At 49.7% G+C, this 23,350-nt stretch overlaps 1 protein-coding gene across 1 annotated transcript in view; it reads right to left on the reverse strand.

Moving 5' to 3' along the window:
• Positions 1–269: 269 nt before the first annotated feature.
• The window catches only part of RAD50 (RAD50 double strand break repair protein), a gene marked incomplete at both ends in the record, with an annotated part of 53,437 nt that continues 30,356 nt past the window's right edge, over positions 270–23,350 (reverse strand). Inside the window, 9 exons of the mRNA XM_080698887.1 lie at positions 270–456; positions 1,967–2,100; positions 4,408–4,550; positions 4,974–5,059; positions 15,969–16,193; positions 18,500–18,627; positions 21,310–21,423; positions 21,498–21,590; positions 22,489–22,599. Coding sequence (XP_080555013.1) covers positions 270–456; positions 1,967–2,100; positions 4,408–4,550; positions 4,974–5,059; positions 15,969–16,193; positions 18,500–18,627; positions 21,310–21,423; positions 21,498–21,590; positions 22,489–22,599 — 1,221 coding nt within the window. The remainder of the gene's footprint in view (positions 457–1,966; positions 2,101–4,407; positions 4,551–4,973; positions 5,060–15,968; positions 16,194–18,499; positions 18,628–21,309; positions 21,424–21,497; positions 21,591–22,488; positions 22,600–23,350) is intronic.

The raw sequence follows: 23,350 nt of genomic DNA on the forward strand, positions 1-23,350 counted from the left end.
GCTACACACCCAGCCCTAGTCTTTATTCTTTATTTTGAAACAGCGTGCGCCACCACACCAGGCTATAACTCCATTTTTAACACCTGCAAGGAAATAAATTCAGGGCTACCATTTAACATTGATTTTTAAGGTATCAAAACCATTAGCTGTTAGAGCAGTGGGCCCTCCTGGACAAGCGGAGGCGGGCCATCCACCAGTCCTGGGAGGTGACAGGCGAGGTCCACGCAGTCCAGCGGCTGCTGGGGCGCGGCCAGCCCTGCGGCCCGCAGCTAGTGAACGTACGCGCCCAGCGAGCTGACGCTGCACCTCACGATCTCCGAGCACTGCTCCACGTTCTTCTTGACCCTGTAGAATTTCTCCATGTACTCGGAACGTCCCAGGAGCTCCACGAAATCCTCATCGTGAGTGATTATCAGGAGCTGGAAGTTACGCTGCTGGGAGCGACTCTTTATTATCCTGAAAGCACATATTCACAACATTTTACTCCTCAGGAGCGCGAGTCTGACAAGCCGCCGCAGCCGGCACCTGCCCGTGCTGGCTCCGGGGCCGACAAGAACCCGGCCAAAAGTGTGGCTCAGGGCTGCGGACCACAGCCCTCTCCTAAGCGGGACGCCTCAAGGGAGCCTGCGCTCTCGACGGGAGCGCCCCAACTTGCTCCTGCGCCTATTTTCCTGACCTGTGGCTAACTTTATCTGGAAGAAAATTTTAAAAGAGAGACAGACGACAGAGAGGGGAATAACACTGCCTTCTTAAGAGCTGATCTACTAAGAATTTTGCCGCCACTAACCCCCAGATGCCTCAACGCCGTGACACACGGGGCCGAGTGGGCGTACAGGGAACATTTTTGCTCATTATCTGTGTGCTGAGGTAACCAACTCTGAGACTGAAACCTGGAAGACTTAACCACTTCTCCCCCGCCCGGGCTGCGTGCGCCTGAGCTCACAACAGCACGGCCTCCTGCGGGCCCCAGGCTGGGGGGAGCCAGCAGAGAGGCCCCCAACCTGCCCAGCACCCCGGCAAGCTGCACTGTTGCGCAGGAAACACCACCTCGGCCACAAAACATCCTTCTGTAGCCAGGGCTACCTCAGGGCAAGGCCTTCTGCCGGCCTCGCCTGGGCTGCATGGCCCCACAGTGGATGCCACGCTGTGTGCGGGTGTAGCCTCTGCGTTCTCAAGCGCTAATATGCTTTCTGAACAAAAGCTCTGTCGTTCTTCAGAGCTGCTGACTGATACAGGTAAAAGCTAGAGACAGCCCTACACCCAGCGCCACCTGCAGATGTCGCAGCAGGGCTCTGGCTGCAGTGCATGACGGCTTCACCGGAGCTACACGCGCCCAGGACCTCTCGCTGTGACTCTCCCAGGAACATGTCCAGCTCCTTTGTAAGGGGATCTGAAGAACTGCTATCATGAGCCCCGTGTCTGTCTGTAATCCTAGTACTTAGGAGGCTGAGACAGGAGGATTGCAGGTTCGCGGCCAGCCTCAGCAAGTAGTGAGACTCTCATCAACCTAGTGAGACCCTGTTTCAAAATAAAAAACAAGCCGGGCGTGGTGGGCACGCTTGTAATCCCCGCGCTTGGGAGGCGGAGACAGGAGGATCGCTCAGGTTCGAAGCCAGCCGCGCGCGCTGGCTTAGGAGACCCTGTTTCCAAATAAGCATAAAATAGGTGTCTGGGAGTATAGCCCGGAGGTAGAAGGGCTTGCAGGAACCCCAGTACCACCAAAATAAATAAATAAATAGATAAATAAATAAACCAAAATCAGGCTGAGGGTGTAGCTTGGAGGTAAAACGCCCCTGGGTCCAATCCCCACTGCCCCTCCACACGTAAGAACTGTTCTCCAAAGGTAGTGCAGAGCCTGGCACCAACAGGCTTCCCCAGGAAGGGCACCTCTGGGGAGAGTGGACAGCACAGAACCCTCTCGGTCTTACTTAAAAACCCACCCCACTTGCCCACAAGAGACACTTACTCAACCAGAGCGTGTGCGAGAGATTCTATGTTTTCGCGGTCAAGGTTTGTGGTCGGCTCATCCAGGGCGAGGATGCCACAGTTGAGGCAGAACGTCTCGGCCAGCGCCAGGCGGATGATGAGCGAGGCTAGCACCTGGGGACAGCCGGCACGTGAGGAGGGGGAAGGCGGGGAAGGGGGCACGGGCGGGCCTCCGACGTGGGGAAACCCTGCTGCCGGGCAGCCCAGCGCTGTAACCGGTGAGCAGCTGTCGGGCTCCCCTGTGAGGTGAACGGCAGCTGCCCACCCTCAGCCCATCATCTGCAATGAAGTAAAATGCTTAATGCAATGCTGACGCCCCTCAAAAAGCCCCACACATCAGCTATACCAAAACTGGAAATCACAGGCTCCAAGTGGAGGTTACTACCATTGGCTCTAACTAATAAGTTTAATAAAAGCATAAGGTTGTTCGATTAACAAGCTTGAAGCCAGGCATGGTGTCACATGCCTGGAATCCAGTACTTGGGAAGCTGAGACAGGAGGATCACAGGTTCAAGGACAGCCTCAGCAAGTAGTGAGATTCTCATCAACCTCAGTGAGACTCTGTTTCAAAATAAAAATAAAACAGGGCTGAGGTGTAGCCTGGAGGCAGAATGCCCCTGGGCTCAATCTTACTACCCAACAGTTTAAAAACATTGAAACCCCTCCACCTGGGTGGGAGTTTGCTGACAGTGAGGGCTGGCCCCAGGTTCTGTCTTCTAGTCCACACTGAAATGCTTGTGCGTGTAATTTTGAGAGAATGAGAGGGAAAAAATAATCATGGGTCACAGTATCAGGATTAGTACAGATATGTGACTTTATTTACATCTATCTGCAGGAAACCCAAATAAGCGGGACTGTTAGGCACTTCCATGGTTAACAGAAACCTACTACTAAAACCCTCAGACTGGACTGGGCCCAGCTGAGTACCAGGGACAGAGTTAAGAATGTAGGACCACTCTGGGAAGTATACACTGCCTCTGTGTGCGCTCAGGCCCCTTCTGCTGAGTCTGTGAGTGGGCTGGTGAGTTCCGTGTGAGCACCTTCTCTTGCTGCCAGGGAAGGCCGAGGCTGCAGGAGACAGCGCTGCTGCCGCCCTGGGCACGAGCACTTCCTGCCTCTGAATCCCACCGCTGCCGAGTTCACACCCCCCCCCCTCAGGTGCAGAGCCTGGGCCGGCCTCGTGGGCCTCACAAACGCCACTGTTAGGCACGGTGGAGGCCCACCCCTCCCCGATACCAATTACTACAAATTAATTTTCAAACTTAACAGTAGCTACAGCACATCTACTTTTGCTCTCAAAGTATTTTTGAACCAGATACGGAGGCACATGCCAGTAATCCCAGCTACTTGGGAGGCTGAGGCAGGAGGATCACAAGTTCAAGGGCAGCCTGGGCAACCTAGTGAGACCCCAGCTCAAAATAAAAAATATAAGGGCTGAGGTATAGCTCTGTGGCAGAATGCTCCTGGGTTCAGTCTCCAGGATGGGGGGCGGTATTTATAATTAACACTAAAAACCACCAAAGCAAGTAGGGATAATGACTATAAACCACAAATTTGTCAGTTTTGCAAAGTCTAATTTAGATAAAAATCTGCAGATGCCCTAAATCTGGACCAGCTGTCTGAGCCTGTAGTATACACACGACGTACTCTTTAAGCTACTATGGAAGCAACTCGGCGGACGTGGCATCCTTTTTGAGGATACTGAAATTTTTACGAAAATAAGGTCCAGAGGTGTATCAAGTGCGGGCTTCTCAGGTGGAGAGAAGGCTCAGGACTGTGAAAGCTAGGCACACGTGCAGGGCAACAGCAGCAGCCTGGGCCAGGGCGCAGCCCCACGTCCCTGATTCTTAAGCAGGCTCTTCTTTCTGACCTGCCACACTCCGCGCTCAGCCCAGGCGTCTCCCCGGAGCCTCAGGAGGAGCCAGCGGGCATGACCGAGCACCTTGTGTCCACGGTGCCGGTGTCAGGGCCACGCACGGGCAGACCTCTGTCAGCGGGGCTGTAGCCCAGGGGCTAGGCTGGGGTAGAGAAGGAGCTTGGTCCTTCCAGTGGGCTACCTTCTCAAGGAGGCTCTTCTGTACTGGGACACCTCATTAGGCTTTCGACTGAGGATCTGGTTTGCTAATACTATTACAATTAGTAATATAATTACGCTGAGCAGTGGCACATACACTTGTAATTCCAGTACTTAGAAGGCTAAGACAGGGAGATCGCTGTTCACAGCCAGCCGCAGCGACATTCTGAGGCTCTCCACAACTCAGCGACTGTTTCAAAACAAAGAATGAAAACCAGGGCTGGGGATGTAGTTTGGAGGTAGAATGCTACTGGGTTCAACCCCCAGTACCGCCAAACAACAAAAATAACGCGAGAGGAGGCCCCAGCACCGGGCCCCGCCCACCCGCCGGCTCCCCAGATGCCTGCCTTCTGGCCGGCGCTGCAGCGGCCTCGCATGTCCAAGGCCGTGTCCCCTTTCAGCATCACCACGCGGTAGTTGTAGTTTCGCCGTTTATCAGAAGCTGACACGTTCTCGTCGGCATCCGAGCGAATCTCTATGTACTCGATATCTGGCACAGAAAGTGGTGTGCTGTAGAGGAGCGTGCGCCCTGCACCCTGGCCCTCACACCCCGCCAGCTGTCACCGAAGGCGAGGGGTTCAGTGGGGCGCTCTGGCCAGCAGCACCCTGCACACCCAGCCCTCAGCCTCCGCCCTTCTCAGAGCTTCCTCGGGCGAGTTTCTTCCTTTGGCATTTGGGCTCGCCCCTGTCTACACTGCAGCAGAACCGGTGATGTCATGGCCATGCCTACAGCACAGGTACGTAAGTGCGACCAGGCTTTGGATAGGAACGCGCCATTTCTTTGCTTCAAGATGTTGTCGAGGTAAGAGTTCTTAGAAACCCTGGACGCAGCACTGGCAAAGGGAGAGGTCATGCGGGGAAGAGCCGCGGACAGGGCTTTGTCAAGGCCATTTCGGTCACACCGTTAAGTTACCTTGTCCACGGTAGGTACTTCGCCAAAGATCACGAATAATTTTATTGATTTCTTCCATTTTCATACTGTGAAATTTCATTATTGCTCTAGAAAAAGAAGCCATTGAAAAAAATACATGCTATCATATTTATATACATGAGATGTACAATTAAGTGCAGGTGTATGTTAAAAAATATAAACACACAATATAAAAACCACGAAATCATTTCCCCAGTCCTTCCAATTATAAAAGTAAAACAGAGTCAACACAGAGCCGGCTCACTGCTCGGTAGCTCTGAGCATCACGAGGCAGGCTCTGGTGCTCGAGGGCACCGATTCTCCTCCAGCTCACTCTGGGATACAACACATGCCCTTTGACAAGTACTAAGAACCAAGACAACCTCAGAAAACGCAGTTCTCTAGTTAAGCCTCGGCCAGCGGTGGGATCTGGACTGTGCTTCTCAGAGGCCCCAGGTCTGGGGAGCCGCCCCCGGTGCGGTGCGGGCAGTGAGCTCAGGGGGCTGCGCCGCTAGCCAGGCCCTCGGTCCCCGGGAAATGAAGTGACGCTTGCAAACTTTCCTGGCCTCTCTTCTGTTGCTCTAGAAGCTTACCAAAGCCAGCCCATTATGCTGCTTTTATTCTTTATATCTGTGAAATGTTTAGCAACCAGAAAGCATCTCTGGTTCAGAGAGTGACTTAGAAGCTCAAACTGAGCTGGGCTGAACCTTAAAATTTCATTTTGCCAAGCCGGGCGTGGTGACGCACGCTTGTAATCCCCGTTCTTGGGAGGCTGAGACAGAAGGATCGCGCAGGTTCGAAGCCAGCCTCAGCTACTGAGTGAGGCTCTCGGCAACCTAATGAGACCCTGTTTCCAAATAAAATATAAAAATAGGTCTGGGAGGATAGCCCGGGGGTAGAAAGCCCCTGGGTTCCATTCCTAGTACCATAAAAAAAAAAAAAAATTCATTTTGCCTTTGGAATCAATGATTCAGAAATCCTAATTCCAAATATGTGTACTCAAGGTGGGCGTGGTGGCGCACGCTTGTAATCCCCGCATTTGGGAGGCTGAGACAGGAAGATTGCGGTTCACAGATAGCCTCAGCTACTGAGGGAGGCCCTTTGCAACTCGGTGAGACCCTGTTTCAAAATAAAAAAATAAAAAAATAGGGCAGGGGGTGTAGCTCAGAGGTTGAATGCCCCTGGGTTCTATTCCCAGTACCAAAAAAAAAAAAAAAAAAAAAAAAAAAAAGTGCATAAGTGCCACTCAGTCCTGTCATACCGCGTCCCAAATCTCTAAGGAAGAGTGTTACAAGTGGCCCTTCTAAACTCAGCTGTGCCCCCGGTACTGTCCCTTTCTTCAAAGCATCTGCGGTCCCCGCCCCAGGGACACAGACACGCCGGCGAGGCCGAGGGCAATGGCTTCCCCTGCAAGCCGCCTATCTGACGTGCACAAAAGAGGAAACTGAACGTAAAACCACTGCCTCTGCGCAGTCACCGCATGCCTCGGCTCACCAGCAAGGAGCGATGACTCAACACAAATCCACTTCAGCATCAGATGAAGGGCTGCCGAAGCAGGAAAGCCTGAAAAAACAATTCTGCTTCTCGATGAGAAAGGAACAAGCCTCCATTTTCTCCTAGATCCGTTTTGTCTCAATCGAACATGTTATGCTCCTTTCAAAAAGACAGAGACAAGCCAGGCATGGCGACACACCTGTAATGCCAGTACTCAGGAGGCTGACACGGGAGGATCACAGGTTCAAGAACGGCCCAGCAAGCATTGAGACCCTCAGCAACCTAGTGAGACCCTGTTCCAAAATAAAAGTAAAACCGGAATAAGGGTGCAAGTTGTGTAGAATGCCGTGTTCAGTCCTCAATATGTATGTACGTATACACACATCACACCCAGTGCTTTATAACTATGACATTTCAAGGCAATTAGAAAGGTTAGACACTGCTGTAAAGAAGGGAAATGGCATCACTATCCCAGTAAAATCCAAGTGAACGCAAGTGCTGGAGGTCAAGGAGGCCGCCCACGGCAGATCCATCAGGAACACAGCTCGGCCCAGGGGCTCAAGCAGGACCTGGGGCCAAGGCAGCACCTGCTTTGGGAATAAAAAAAGGCAAAATAAAACTACCAGAAGAAAACATTTCTATAATCTTAGGACTGGGAAGACATTTCTCATTAAGGCAGAGAACTGAAAGGCCCTAAGCAGGAAGACTAGATTTAACTATGTAAAAATTAAAAGCCACTAATCCCAGTACCTGGGAGGTTGAGACAGGAGGATCGCAGGCTCAAGGCCAGCCTCGGCAACTTAGCAAGGCTCTCAGCAACCTATGAGACCCTGTTTCCAAATAAGAAATGAAAAATACTGGGCTAGGGGTGTAGCTTGGAGGTAGAATCCTCTGGGATCCATCCTGAACACAAAAAATAAAATAAAATAAAATAAATAAAATGCCACAAGTGATACCAGAGAGTTAAAGGACAAATGACATGCTGTGAACAGGAGCTTGCAATGTTTGTACAATGATTAAAATGTATAAAAATTGATGAGAATCATCAAGAAAAAGATAACCTAGTAGAAAAATTTGGAAAGATATGTGGAAAGGCAATTCTCAGAAAAAAAAAAAAAAACGTAAAAGTATGAATGTAGTTGGATATTGTTGGGATATCCCTAGCACTCATTGTTGGGAGGGGGAAGAGGGCACCAAGCAGTCTAAATGTATGCCATTTTCAATATGTTCCACATAAAAATAAAAAAGAAAATAATTCAGCCTTAAAAAAGATAAAAAAAAGCCGGGCGTGGCGGCGCACGCTTGAAAAACACCCCAATACATGAAGAGACATTAAACCTTGCTGATGGGGACGGGAATGTAAGTTACAATGAAAGCATTTTTTGTGCCACAACTTGGCAAAATTAAGGCGGCAGATAACGAAACGCTGATGTGAAAACGGCTGCTGCCGTGCGCCACGGCTGGGGACGACGTCCTAAGTGCTTCTGGAAGGCACTTTGGCATTGACAAGCTACAGCACATCCCTTTAACCTACTGACTTCATCTCTAGGAAGCTATCTTGCTGGTCTATCTGCCCAAGTGTGCAAAGACACACTGCACAATCAGTCGGCGCCAACTTTTAGAAGCTTCCTAACGTGTCTGGCGGTGGTTAAATACTGTGCGTACCATCGACCTAGGAGATAGAGCAGCCATGAAGAATGAGATGCTTATATACATGAACACACAAGAACTTCACTGGTTAAGTGGAAAGAACAAAATATAAGTACAGTGCGATACCACTCGCATAAAAAGAAAGGACCTACTGTGAGTACCACATGGAGAAAGCTGAGGGAGACAAAACCTGTCGGCCACGTACGCTACGCTACTTCGGCGAGTGCCTGTCAGCGCCATGGGAAGGGCCCTCACACACCCTGGGGGCAGGACCGTGCGGCCACCGCGGGACCCTGCCCAGCCACGGGCCATCAGGAGGGCTCCAATTCACTGTGTGCGCCTCTAATACCTGTTCTTTTTTTGTCTAGCATGCACGAGCCCCTGGGTGAATACGCAGCTGCAAAACAAAACAGAATGCAGACCTGGGCCGGCACAGAGTGGAGCCGTCCCCACCCAGGCCCGTCAAAGGCCGGCGCCTCTTCCACCAGAGCACTCCCTCTGGCTCAGGCGCCCGGCCACTCCCCATACTCGGTCTTTAAGGAAACCCTGCTGGAGCTTCTCAGTTCTCTCCCTCTGAAGCATCTATGGCTTCTAGCCTGATGTCACAAATAAAGTGGTGTATTCGGCCTCCCCAGGAGGGCAATTCAGGGTCCTTGTTCTTTTATTTTTTGTACTAGGGATGGAACAGGGGCATTCTACCTCCGAGCTACACCCCCAGCCCTATTTTTTATTCTTTATTTTTAAACAGGGTCTCACTGAGTTGCAGAGGGCCTCACTAAGTAGCTGAGGCTGGCTGTGAACTGTGATCCTCCTGTCTTAGCCTCCCAGGTACTGGGATGACAAGCGTGCTCACTACACTCAGTTTCTTTCATATTTAAACCACCTCCAGGACTCAAGCTACTGACATTAGCTACTATTATACAAATCTGAACTGATGCTCAAAATCAGAAGCGCAAAGAAAAAGGTGAATCTTAAACTGGATTTCCCCATAGTCGGAGGGCCAAATAAGTTTGGGCATTTTCCTAATAATAGTAGTAAGTTATAAAAGTTAAACACATTGGAAAAAATAAGTAAGTATACTTACAAAAGATATTTTTCAACCTATGTTTTCCTCATCCTTTATTTACTTATTTTATTTTTGTGGTACTGGGGATAGAACCCTGGGGCTTTCTATCTCTGGGTTAACCTCCCAGATCTATTTTATATTTTTTGGAAACAGAGTCTTGCTAAGTTGCTGAGAGCCTAAGTAGCTGAGGCTGGGCTTGAACTGCGCGATCCTCCTGTCTCCACCTCCCAAGCGCAGGGATTACAAGCGTGCGCCACCACGCCCGGCCTCATCCTTGTTTTTAAAACTGTACCAAGCTCTGAGCTCCCAGACTGGCCGCTCCTGTCACGCGGCTGCTCTCCCTCCTGCGGGACACTTGGTTCTCGGACACTCCGGGCCTCCTTGCATGTGGGTCAGGGCAAGCCCCCTGCACAGGGAGACGGGATCGTATCATGTTCCAAGTGACTTTGCTCACTTAGCAGCTCAGAATCCCTAATCTGCCAAACTCACACTGCCCATGGAAAGATCATCTGCAGGAAAGAGCCTGGAAGCGGACAGCGTCGTGCTGAGCGAGCGGGGCCAGCTCACAAGGTCCAGGGCTGTGTATGCGCTCTCATCCGTGGAAGCAGAGAGAGAGACAGGACAGAAAAGGAGCCTCGTGAAAACAGAAAGGAAGCCAGGAGAGCAGAGGGACCGGGGCGGGAGGAAGGGGAGAGGCCCTGGGGAGGAGAGGCCCAAGGGCCATGTGCAGTCGGCATGACGCTCCACTGTTGTGTACTTACAACGCAGAAATAAATTTAAAAAATAAGGAAAAGCATCAGAAATGGTCACAGCCAAAATGAGGCAAAGGCGATCCAACCGAGTGCAAGCTGGACCTCAGGTGGGCTCCCAGAATTTAAAAATGACATCAGATTAAAACATGAGGAAGTCTGAGTCAGGCGTGATGGTGCATGCTTGTAATCCCCGGGCTTGGGAGGCTGAGACAGGAGGATCGCGCAGAGACCCTGTTTCCAAAAAATATATAAAAAATAGGTCTGGGAGTGTAGCCCAGAGGGAGAAGGCCCCTGGGTTCCACCCCCAGTACCACCAAAAAAAAGTTTGAATAAGGAATGGACTTTAATTAATAATATATCAAAGCTGGATGTGGTGGCACACGCCTGTAATCCCAGTACTAGGGAGGCTGAGACAGGAGGATCGCAGGCTCAAGAACAACTTCAGAAACTTAGTATATTTAGAACTATCTGTCTTCTCAATTTTTGTGCAAATCTGAAACTGCTGTAAAAAGATAATCTACTTAAAATACATAAATGTAAAAAACAGAGTGCCCCCTTTTCAAGATAAACTATTAATTTCCTTTAGCTAGACTTCTGAAATCAGCTTTTAAAATTCAGGCAATGGACGAGCATGGTGGCGCACGCTTGTCATCCCCGTGCTTGGGAGGCTGAGACAGGAGGATCGCACAGGTTCAAAGCCAGCCTCAGCTACTGAGTGAGGCTCTCAGCAACTTAGTGAGACCCTGTTTCCAAATAAAATATAAAATAGATCTGGGCGTGTAGCCCGGAGGTAGAAAAGCCCCTGGGTTCCACCCCCAGTACCACAAAAAATAAATAAAAAACATTCAGGCGATGGTTTAACCACGGTCACAAGACAGACACTTGGTTAAGACAGCGTCAGTGGACGTGGAGCTCCTGGTGGCCGATCGGCTTTATCATCCACCCTCTAGAGGATGCTGATAGGAAACCACCTGGCGTCCAAGTCAGGACAAGGATGTGCCACAAGCAAGCCCTAAGCAAATCCTCATCCACGCTCGCCTGGTGCAGGGTCCCAGGCCCTGAACAGCCCCGTGCAGCTGGCTGCCCAGACACCCTGTCCAGGCACGTGCCCACCGAGTCTCTGATGCGTAAGGCGCGGCGCCTCCCATGTGGGGAGAAACGAGAGAAAGCCTGGCGGCACCGAGCGCCTGGAGCGAGCATCCCACCACCACCCAGCTAATGCTGCACTGGGGTAGTGCTCCCCGTGTCTGACACCCCAGTGCTCATGCTCGGTGCTCCCCGTGTCTGACACCCAGTGCTCATGCTCGGTGCTCCCCGTGTCTGACACCCAGTGCTCATGCTCGGTGCTCCCCGTGTCTGACACCCCAGTGCTCATGCTCGGTGCCCCCCGTGTCTGACACCCCAGTGCTCATGCTTGGTGCTCCCCGTGTCTGACACCCCAGTGCTCATGCTCGGTGCTCCCTGTGTCTGACACCCCAGTGCTCATGCTCGGTGCTCCCCGTGTCTGACACCCCAGTGCTCATGCTCGGTGCTCCCCATCACTGACACCCCAGTGCTCATGCTTGGTGCTCCCCGTGTCTGACACCCCAGTGCTCATGCTCGGTGCTCCCCGTGTCTGACACCCCAGTGCTCATGCTCGGTGCTCCCCGTCACTGACACCCCAGTGCTCATGCTTGGTGCTCCCCATCTCTGACACCCAGTGCTCATGCTCGGTGCTCCCCGTGTCTGACACCCCAGTGCTCATGCTCGGTGCCCCCATGTCTGACACCCCAGTGCTCATGCTTGGTGCTCCCCATCTCTGACACCCCCAGTGCTCATGCTCGGTGCTCCCCGTGTCTGACACCCCAGTGCTCATGCTTGGTGCTCCCCGTGTCTGACACCCCAGTGCTCATGCTCGGTGCCCCCATGTCTGACACCCCAGTGCTCATGCTTGGTGCTCCCCATCTCTGACACCCCCAGTGCTCATGCTCGGTGCTCCCCGTGTCTGACACCCCAGTGCTCATGCTCGGTGCTCCCCGTGTCTGACACCCCAGTGCTCATGCTTGGTGCTCCCCGTGTCTGACACCCCAGTGCTCATGCTCGGTGCTCCCCGTGTCTGACACCCCAGTGCTCATGCTCGGTGCTCCCCGTCACTGACACCCCAGTGCTCATGCTCGGTGCTCCCCATCTCTGACACCCAGTGCTCATGCTCGGTGCTCCCCGTGTCTGACACCCCAGTGCTCATGCTCGGTGCTCCCCGTGTCTGACACCCCAGTGCTCATGCTTGGTGCTCCCCGTGTCTGACACCCCAGTGCTCATGCTCGGTGCTCCCCGTGTCTGACACCCCAGTGCTCATGCTCGGTGCTCCCCGTCACTGACACCCCAGTGCTCATGCTTGGTGCTCCCCATCTCTGACACCCAGTGCTCATGCTCGGTGCTCCCCGTGTCTGACACCCCAGTGCTCATGCTCGGTGCCCCCATGTCTGACACCCCAGTGCTCATGCTTGGTGCTCCCCATCTCTGACACCCCCAGTGCTCATGCTCGGTGCTCCCCGTGTCTGACACCCCTAATGCTCATGCTCGGTGCTCCCCGTGTCTGATACCCCAGTGCTCATGCTCGGTGCTCCCCGTGTCTGACACCCCAGTGCTCATGCTCGGTGCTCCCCGTGTCTGACACCCCAGTGCTCATGCTCGGTGCTCCCCGTGTCTGACACCCCAGTGCTCATGCTCGGTGCTCCCCGTGTCTGACACCCCAGTGCTCATGCTCGATGCTCCCCGTGTCTGACACCCCAGTGCTCATGCTCGGTGCTCCCCGTGTCTGACACCCCAGTGCTCATGCTCGGTGCTCCCCATCACTGACACCCCAGTGCTCATGCTTGGTGCTTCCCGTGTCTGACACCCCAGTGCTCATGCTCAGTGATGCTCTAGATGATTCTAACAGATGGCAATCAGCTTTTCTTGAAAGCAAGCGGCTAACTTCCTGTGTTGCCTTAAATAGACAGTTGAATGCAACAATCATACCGACTACATGCCCTGTTCTGTGAGGGGAACATTGGGGGGAAATTCTGACCTTCTAGGGAAGAAGGCAAATTTGGGGTTCACAGGACAAACCTTAGAAGCCCACTGTTTGCTAGTGTGAGCCCAGGAAGACACAATTTGGGGAAAATTTATACTACTACTTTTCTTCTCATTTAGAAGAATCCATCTGATTATCAAGATAACAGCTCTCAGCAAACAGCCCAGCCAAGTTCCTTGAGCCAGCCTAAACTGCTGGAAAGTCCCCCCCCCCGGCCTCCGCCCACCTGGCTGAGGCACTTCTCCGCTGACACCCTCCCTCTCTACTCAAGCCTCAGTCTGGTGGACCTGGAACCCTACTGAGGGCTCCCCAAAGGACCATTAGCCGTGTGGAGGAGGACAGGCCCGCTGTGGGGACCCTCTGGTTTCACAAAGGGGAGCAGGGGTCTCGCGGTATACACATGGAAGCCTTGTCTGCCGGGCAGCATGCCAGAACGCTTCCCAGGGACCTTCCAACAGAGCCGGCCTGCATCCCCACAAGCACAGAGCTCACAGCTCCGCTCCTTCCCCCAGCCCCCACCACTCCAGCCAGGCTCCAGCCCCCCTCGGAGTCACCACCAGCCCTGGGTTCCGTTCCCCGGGTTCCACCCCCCTCCCGGGTCCCATCCCCTGGGTTCCACCCCCAGCCCCCACAGTGAACTTTACACAGAGTTCGCATCCTGCTTTGTAATACCCAGCTATATTTGCCCATCACAACCAACGTATGCGTCTGGTTCACACAGTAGGTTCTGACCGATAAAAATCGGTTTTGAACTGTGTTTCTTCAAGTAAACTTATCTCACCCTTGCCAGCAAGACCCGGGCCGTGCCGAAGGACCAACAGTCAAAGCCTCCTACAGGCAGAATGAGGCAGACAGGAGACTGGGAAGGCTGCCGAAGGGAAAGAGCTTTTAAAAGGGCGAGTACACGTTGGCTGTGGCACACACCTGTAATACCAGAGCTTGGGGGCCAAGACAGGAGGATCGTAGGTGTAAGGACAGTCTCGGCAGTAGTGAGACTCTCGTCAACCTAGTGAGACCCTGTTTCCAAGTAAAAATAAATAGGGCTGGGAGTGTAGCTCGGAGGCAGACACAGACAGACAGACACACACACACACACACACACACACACACACACACACACACACACACATTTAAAGGATAAGTATGGCCAGATGTGGTAGCACATGCCTGTAATCTTAATACTTGGGAGGCTGAGACAGGAAAATAGCAGGTTTGAAGCCAGCCTTAGCAACTTAGTGACACCCTCAGCAACCTGGCAAGATTGTGCTTCAAGAACAAAAAAGAGCCGGGCGTGGTGGGCACGCTCGTAACCTGCGCTTGGGAGGCGGAGACAGGAGGATCGTGCAGGTTCGAAGCCAGCCGTGCTGGCTTAAGAGACCCTGTTTCCAAATAAAAATATATATTAAAAAAATAGGTCTGGGAGTGTAGCCCGGAGGTAGGAACCCCAGTACCACCAAAAAAAAAAAAAAAAAGAAGCCAGATATGGTGGTGCACGCTTGTAATTCCAGCATTCGGGAGGCTGAGATAGGAGGAATCTCAGTTCACGGACAGCCTCAGCTACTACTTAGTGAGGCCCTTTTCAAGTCAGTAAGACCCTCTTTCAAAATAAAGAATAAAAAAATAGGGCTGAGGGCTGTAGCTCTGAGGTAGAATACACCTGGGTTCCATTCCTAGTACCACACACAAATAAAAATAAAAGAATAAAGATAAAAAAAAAAAGAGCAGGAGGTAGAGCCCAGAGGTAGAACACCCTTGGGTTCCATTCTCACAAACAAACAAACAAACAAACAAAAAGGGGGCCAAGTAGGCGTAGTCACGGCAAGGGTTCTTTAGTAAGTGCTGCTTATGGTCTTGTTTTACATTCTTAATTTCTTGCCAATGTAGCAGGACTCAAAGATCAATATTAAAAAATCAGTACCATTTCTATACAAAAACAGCAAATTACGTGAAAAAGAAATCTCGTTTACAACAGTATGAAAACAAAAACATAGCAGTGTATTTAAGTAAAAGAAGAAATATCTCTACAAAAAACCCTTTAAAACAGCAATGGAAGAAACCGAAGAGGACGCACACACCACGGGAGCCTCTGTGTTTGTGAACTGGGAGAATCAAAATTGTTAAAGTGGTCATGCTGACTCGGCGTGGTGGCGCACGCCTGTCATCCTGTCGCTTGGGAGGCTGAGACAGGAGGATCGAGGCCAGCGGTGACCTTCAGCAACTTAGTGAGACTCTTTTAAAAATAAAAGGTCATGTTACTCAGAGTGATCCACAGATTCAATGCAATCCCTATCAAAACATCAATGACAGTCTTCATAGAACCAGAAAAAAAATCCTAAAAATTGCATATGGAACCACGAACCCCAATAGTCAAAGCCATCTGTGCTTAAGCAAAAAGAACAGAGAGGAAGGCATTTTATGACCTAACTACAAAATACACTCTAAAGTTACAGTGGCTAAAAACAACACAGTAACAGCCTTAGCCAGGCACCGAGACAGACAGCAGAGCGGGAGCCTCGCAGCCAACCCGTCTCGACAGCCGACTGACCGCCAAGGGCGTTAAGAACATGCTCTTCAGGAGATGGCGCTGGGAAAAGGATGTCCACGCAGAACCCCAGACCTCGCGCTCACCTTACACACAGACCAGCTCAAAGTCCACTACAGAATCAGACATAAGACTCGAAGCTGAACCTGGCTTCGGCTGGAATGGCTGTTCTCAAAAGGACAAAAGGCGCCGAGCGCCGGCAAGGACGTGAAGAAGGAGCAACTTCCTGCGGTGGTGGAGCACAATGGCGCCGCCGCGAGGGAGGACAGTATGGGCGTGCCTGCAAAAGCTAAACACAGCCACCGCGTGATCCAGCATGCCACTACCGCAAATGCAAGCGCCATGTCGAAGGACTTGGAAGAAAACAGGTGGGAGGAGAGATGACTGAAGCCTGCTGACACGCATGGCAGCAGGAGGCGCGTCTCAGGGTGATACTCACTGGTCCAGAGTCTTATAATAGATGTCCAGATCCTTGTTCACAAGCTCCGTGGTTCTCATGACAATCATCATTTCCCTGTACTTCTCCTCGGCGTCCCGAAACTGAGGCTCTCGAAGTTCCTTCTTAAAATGAATAATTTCTTCCTCATAACCTTTCTGGCGCCCCAGGGCCAAACTGTGATTTCTCTTTATCGTGTCTATGCTCTCTTCCAACTTCTGATGCTCACTGTGGACGGGAAGTGACAGAGGAGGCGGCTTGTCAGCTCACTCTTGGCCAGCAGCCTGTGAGTGTCCATTCAGCCGCTCTCCTCGCTGCTTCGATTGTTTTTACAGCAGTGGGCACTGAGCCACACGCCCGCCCCTCCTTAGCGCTTCTTTTGGATAGGGAGGCTCTCTAATTGTCCAGGCTGGCCTTGATCCTGCCTCAGCTTCCTGAGTGTCTGGGATTACAGGTGTGCCCCATTTTTGAGGTGTTTCTGCTAAAGAAAATTCTCTTCCTTTCAATTTTTTGCCGCATGCACATTTCCAAACAGTTAATTTTTGTGTGCTGAATGCAAACCCCTCCTAACACGTAAGCAGTGAGAAAGTTACTGATTTGTACACACTGATCAACCCAAGTAAAACACTGTTGAAAATTAACATCAGAAACCCAGCTGGGCATGGTGGTCTGTAATCTCAGTAACTGGAGGCTGCGACAGGAGGGTCACAGGTTGCAGGCCAGCCTCAGCAATTTAGCAAGGCCCTCAGCAACCTAGCGAGACCCTGTTTTCAAAATAAAATAGAGCTAGGGGGTAGATCAGTGATAGAATGGCCCTAGGTTCAAATCCCAGTACTCAAGAAAAAAAAAAAAAAGACAAAAAAACGAATTCACAAGCTTCTGAGTGTGAAGTGAGAATGTACAATTACCAATACCAAGAAGAACTAAATAATAGGCTTCAATTAGTTTTTCACACCAGTCACAAATAGTTTTATATGAACTAAATATTTTTATAGTAATATTTATAAAAAATTTGGACATTCCTATGAAAAAAATTTCTTATGCAAGTATAAAAACCATAATACTGATCAAAAAGAAGTAAAATAATAAAACATTTCTGATAACCTGGCAACCTATACATACTTCAGTTGTGTGTGTGTATGTGTGTGTGGTGCTAGGGGTTGGACCCAGGGGTGTTCTGCCTCTGAGCTATACCTCCAGCCCTATTTTATATTTTATTTGGAAACAAGAATTTACTAAGTTGATGAGGCTGGCTGTGAACCTGCGATCCTCCTGTCTCAACCTTCCATGTACTAGGATTACAGGAATGTGCCACCATGCCTGGCTAGACTTCAACTACTTTAAAAAAAGTCTTCATTTACCTAACAATCACTTTGTGCGAGTGTGTGTGTGTGTGTGTGTGTGTGTGTGTGTGTGTGTGTGGTAACTGAAAATGGAATCCAGGGCATTCTACCTCGAATCTATACCTCCCAGCCTGACTTTATTTTTTATTTCTAAAGAGGGTCTAAGTTGCTGAAACCGGCTGTGAACCAGTAAGCCTCGGTCTCACCTCCCAGGTACCGCCCACTCTTAACGATCACTTATTAAGCACCTTCTTATGTGTTGGACACGGCTGTCAAGTTTACGAACATCTTTACAGTTGGCCTGTATATGTTGTTGATACTTCTGCTGTATCTTAAAGACAGGTTTGAAAAAAAAGCAGAATATATTTAGTGGTCTGAATGAATGTAAAAAGCACTGTTAAGTACTAATCACAGAAGGAATTTTTAAAATATCTGATTTTGGTCTTTAGTAGCAAAGAATAAATTATTTAACGTTTTCTTCTAGAAGCTGCTTTTCTGTCAGAGAAAGCACTTATCCTGTTGTTAAAGAGCTGAGGGACACAGGTCACAGTCCCGCTTTCAACATAATTTCCTCTGATTTTGCTGGGTCTCGATGCCCTCATGCAGAAAAAAGGCAGAGGCTGAAGGTGGCGACGTTTCCCGGGTATGAAGTCTGATTCCCTGATATGGCGAAGAGATTTTAAGTGTACAAACCGAGCGAGCTTATAATAGCATGAATCCACCACTTGGTAGGTCTCATAAATCAAAGCTTCACTTTTCCTATGTCCTTTAGAATCTTAGCTCTTGGATTCATGTTTCTGTATAAGCCAGGCATAGTGGCATGCACTTGTAATCCTGACACTTGGGAGGCTGAGTCAGGAGGATCGCAGGCTTGTGGCCAGCCTCAGAAACGCAGGGAGGCCCTCTGCAACTCAGTGAGAACATTTCAAAAAATAAAAATAAAAATAAATAGGGCTAGGGATAGAGCTTGGAGGCAGAACCCGCTGGGTTCAATCCCAGTACCACTACCACACACACACAAGAGGTTTCTGTATAAATTCCGTTGGAGTGCACCAAGTGGGACCTCCCACAGCAGCCCAGAGCCTGGCCTCCACCAGGCCGCGCGGGTGCTAGGCTGAGGTTAACCCCCTTTGTAAAGCAGGCCTCATTTCTTCACATTACAATAATACAAGGTGATTTTTCAAAACATACTTTTTCATTTGCAGAACCTGCATTTGACCCATTTCCTTCAAATGTTGTTTTCTTTCTTCTTCAACTTCTTTGAGTTCTTCATTTCGTTTTCTTAAAGTAAGGTTATCCTGTAGCCACCTTTCTTGTATCTAAATGTAAACAGAACGTAAACATTAACAAGAACGGCTGAGATACTAACAGGAGACGATAAGGGCAGGTACTGCCCGGCAGCGCTAGCGTCTGCGTGAGCGGCTGCCTCCGGCCTCCCCGAAGGCGCACTCGCACCCAGGCACAGACCCGTAGGGATGGCCCCTACAGTGCACGTTAACTGCCTTTTTATGGCCATGATGTAAAACATCCCAGGTTCCCTGTTCAGTAGGGGTGGTCCCATAACAAATGATTTGGGCATACTTAAGAATAGTGGCCGGGCGTGGTGGCGCACGCTTGTAATCCCCGCGCTTGGGAGGCAGAGACGGGAAGATCACGCAGGTTCAAAGCCAGCCACGCTGGCTTAGGAGACCCTGTTTTCAAATAAAAATGTAAAAAGTGTAGCCCGGAGGTAGAAGGGCTTCCAGGAACCCCAGTACCACCAAAAAAAAAAAAAAAAAACTATTAGTGTATTTAGTAAAAATGCTATTAAGCCGGGCGTGGTGGGCACGCTTGTAATCCCTGCGCTTGGGAGGCAGAGACAGGAGGATCACACAGGTTCGTTCGAAGCCAGCTGTGCTGGCTTAAGAGACCCTTTTTCCAAATAAAAATATAACAACAACAAAAAAAATAGGTATCTGGGAGTGTAGCCCGGAGGTAGAAGGGTTTCCAGGAATCCCAGTAGCACACACACACACACACACACACACACACACACACACACACACACACAAAAGCTATTAAACATGTTCATTATAAAAACAGACAAAACAGGAATCTAGAATAATGGCATAAAATCTTACTATTTAACTGCTATACCTCAGTGGTTTGGAGGCTGGTGATTATTTCTTTTTTCGGTACTGGGGATGGAACCCACAGGCATTCTACCTCCAACCTACACTCCCAATCCGATTTTTGATTCTTTGTTTTGAAACAGGGTCTCACTGAGTTGCAAAAGGCCTTGCTAAGTAGCTGAGGCTGGCCGCGAACCGCGATCCTCTATCTCAGCCTCCTGAGTGCTGGGATTACAAGTGTGCGTCACCATCCCTGGCTGAGGTTGGTGATTTTAATAAACTATACTGTCAAGAGAGACATCGTGCCCAGGAACCCCAGGATGGAACTGTTGATCATTCTATTATGTTCTTACGGTATTAAAGATAAATTTAATTTTAAAAGTCACAAGAGATCAGTATTGCTGCTAAGGTTCCCCCTATTCATTCTCCTGGTTGTGTCTGCCTCATGGTATGCGCCAAAATTGTTAGCTATCCTAAGTACACGTCAGGTACGACCGCTGCTTTCAGGTCGACTGAACAGCCTTAAGCTGAAGACCTGGATCTGGGGATCAGGGCTGCTGAACTGGTAAAGTCTGTGCAAATATTCCAAAACTGGAAAAACTCCAAGATCTAAGACTTTTGGTGCTAAGCGTTTTGGATAAGGGACAGATGACCGATAAGAATTATATAAGGCAGGAAGAATGTCACAAAGTAGTAGATATCTGTGGACTTCTTGATACTTTCCTGGCCACTGAATTAAAATTTAAAAACTGCCTGTTATTACTGAGTACATTCATCATTGAAAAGAAATCCATTCAGCAGCAACAGAAAATAAAATGATCTCAGCAGTTCTCTTGGTGATTTTAATAGACTGTACTGTCAAGAGAAACATTAGGAAACGGCTTACAAGTCGACTCTTTGGAATTTAGGAAAACATTTTTTCTTACTTGAAGAAACAACTGCGTTTGGCCGACAAAACCTTCTATGCTGCAAACTTATCCTGGACCTGGAGTCAGAACTTCTCCAAGATGGGGCTGGGCCCACCTCTGACAGCTCTGGTGGCAGCCCTTGCAGCCGAGGCCAGGGCGGTGATGCTGGAGGTGGGAGGGGCACTGTGAAGACCAGGGGACAGAGGATGGGGCGGAGGCGCGGGGCGGACGCCGGGGCTTTCTCTCACCTGCTGTGTTCACACACAACCCTCTAGGAATTACCATTTTTAGCGTTCTTAAAAACCTGTCAATTAGTCAGGGTAACTTTATTTTCCCTGGAAGTACTATAAATATACACAAACCTATTATAAGCGGTATTATGACATGACTGTCAGTGTCCTTTGTGGCTGAGGCAGCCCACATACCACTGCAGGTAGCTGCCAAGCCTCTCCCAGGCTCTTCTTCCTAGGGACTAGGCTTTTGATTTTTTTTCCCCCTTATTAAGAACCAAGGAAGCTGGGCCTGGTGGCGCACACTTGGGAGGCTGAGGCAGGCGAATTGCAGATTCACGGCCAGCCTCAGCTACTTAGTGAGGCCCTCCGCAACTTAGTGAGACCGTTTCAAAGTAAAGGGTAAAAAATAGGGCTGGGGGTAGAGCAGAGGTTGAATGCCGGTGGGTTCCATCCTGGTACCACACACACACACACACACACACACACACGCACACGCGCGCACACACAAGAACAAGAAACAAACAGTAATGCTATCTAGGAGTGAGACTGGAAATCAGGAGGAGAGGGACTCTGGACTTTATGCCTTATGTTTATACCTTTACCACATGGCCCTTTTATTGAAAATAAAAACAAAAACGAATGGAAAAATTATGCTGTTGAAACTGCTGTCCTAGGTCTGCTTTTCTACTCTACTGGAGGAGACGGGAAGCGGCGCGCAGGCGCCAGCGGCACACGGGGAAAAGCCTCACCTTCTGCGTGTCGATGTCCTGCCTCACGGTCCCCACCTCCTTATTTATCTTTTCTTTGCTTTTGTCACATTCACTTAGTTGTGCTATTACTTTATTAAGCTCAGTTTCTTTTTGCTACAAAAAAAGGAAAGAGTTTAAGCACACAAAACGGAAATGTAACTGAATAAATGATGTTAAGTTTTAGTTACCTTCTTATAGTCGTCTTTTCCATCCTGAATATAATTCTCAATGTCTTTCACATAACCATGAATATTCTTAATCTTCTCCTTGATATCATTCAGCTGTGGAAAAATATTTACTAAATTTACTCTAGCTGGGACCAGGACACCTACTCTGAGAACAGTGAACAGTGGCTTGAATGTTAGGGACTTCAGATTCCGGGCCCTCGCTACCAACCTTAGCCGACTGCCTCTTTCTCCAGTGGGAACACATTAAACAGTCTCAATTCTTTTTTGCCAGGGGTGGGGTGGGGGTGGGGGTAATGGAACCCAGGGGCATTCTACCTCCGAGCCACACCCACAGCCCTATTTTTTATTCTTGATTTTCAAACCGGGTCTCACTGAGTTGCGGAGGACCTCACTAAGTAGCTGAGGCTGGCGGCAAACCGCGGTCCTCCAGTCTCAGCCTCAGGAATGCTGAGATTACAAGCATGCATAATTGACACGCCTGACTGTATCAATTCTTAACTTCTATTTTAAACTTTTTTTATGTGTGTGGTACTGGGCTTCTTGGAAGCCCTTCTACCTCCGGGCTACACTCCCAGACCTATTTTATATTTTTATTTGGAAACAGGGTCTCTTGGCTGGCTTTGAACCTGCACGATCCTCCTGTCTCTGCCTCCCAAGCACAGGGATTACAAGTGTGTGCCACCACGCCCGCCCCTTAACTTCTATTTTAGATCAAGAAGCAAAGTACTTACAATTTAGTTTTTATGCTAAAAAGAATTTCTAATGTTGAAATGATGGCATCAGACTGAGGATGCAGCCCAGTGTAGAGCAGCTGCCTAGCATGTATGACCCCTATGTAGTGTGTATCTAGATATGTATACACCATGTATATGGGCCATGTATCTGAAAATACCATTTAGCTTTTATCTATATAATTTCATGTAAGGCAGTAGTGCTGTATGTTAAGTGTACAATAGACGTTTGACACGTAAATACATGTATGAAACCTTACTTTATCCTGTGCTATTTTGTGGCTCATTTGTTTTTTGTCGATTAATTCTTCTTTCTCTTGCTGGAACTTTTCCAATGTTGTTTCCAAAGGGTTCACCTGCTCTTTAGCATCCTAAAAAGATCAGAAAACAGAGCCTCATATAACTTCCCACCCTTTTACTCTAGGTGTCAGCGTCAGTCTTCTACGTGACAGGCCTCAACTCAACTCATTACCCCTGTCAGCAGCGCTGGGAGGTGGGGCTGCTAGCGTCTCCCCTTTCAGAGGAGCGAGAGGTCTTGTCCAGAGCCACAGCTGTGAAGACAGCAGCCCGGCCGGCCGGGGCTCAGCGCTCACCTCCACCTCTCAGCGCTGCCTCAGCCGCTGCTCGACCCCGGGTCCAGGCCATGCGCTCTCAGCGTATCACGTGGCTTCAGGCCCGAGTTTCCACATCTATTAATAGGGGCCTATGGCAGCTTTGTGTGATCAAAGAACAGGAAGGCTCATTCCACCCAGGATTCTCTAACAGATGGGAGCAAGATGGCAGACCACGTTTGTCCTTGAACTTAGTCTAAGCAGCTATTTTGCAGCAATAAAAGTATATGGTACTGATCTGTCCACCCGGTTTTGGAAGGAAGCGCACATTCAAGTCATGAACTGTACTACTAATCAGAGTTCCTCATTACTTAGCCCTCTGACAACTTTACAACAACTTAGATGATAACCAACGTTCAAAACAACGATCCTCAAGGACCCTCAGATCCTGAAATGTCTACCGAGCTATAAAGGTAGATACAATGACTTGGTATTGCTATGTTGTACGTGTATTTTCTCATATTTTCTCATAGTGCAAAGTGTGTGGTGTGGTAGGAAGTCACGTCTCCAC

Source organism: Muscardinus avellanarius, assembly GCF_963383645.1.
Source record: "Muscardinus avellanarius genome assembly, chromosome: 7".
NCBI lineage: Eukaryota > Metazoa > Chordata > Mammalia > Rodentia > Gliridae > Muscardinus > Muscardinus avellanarius.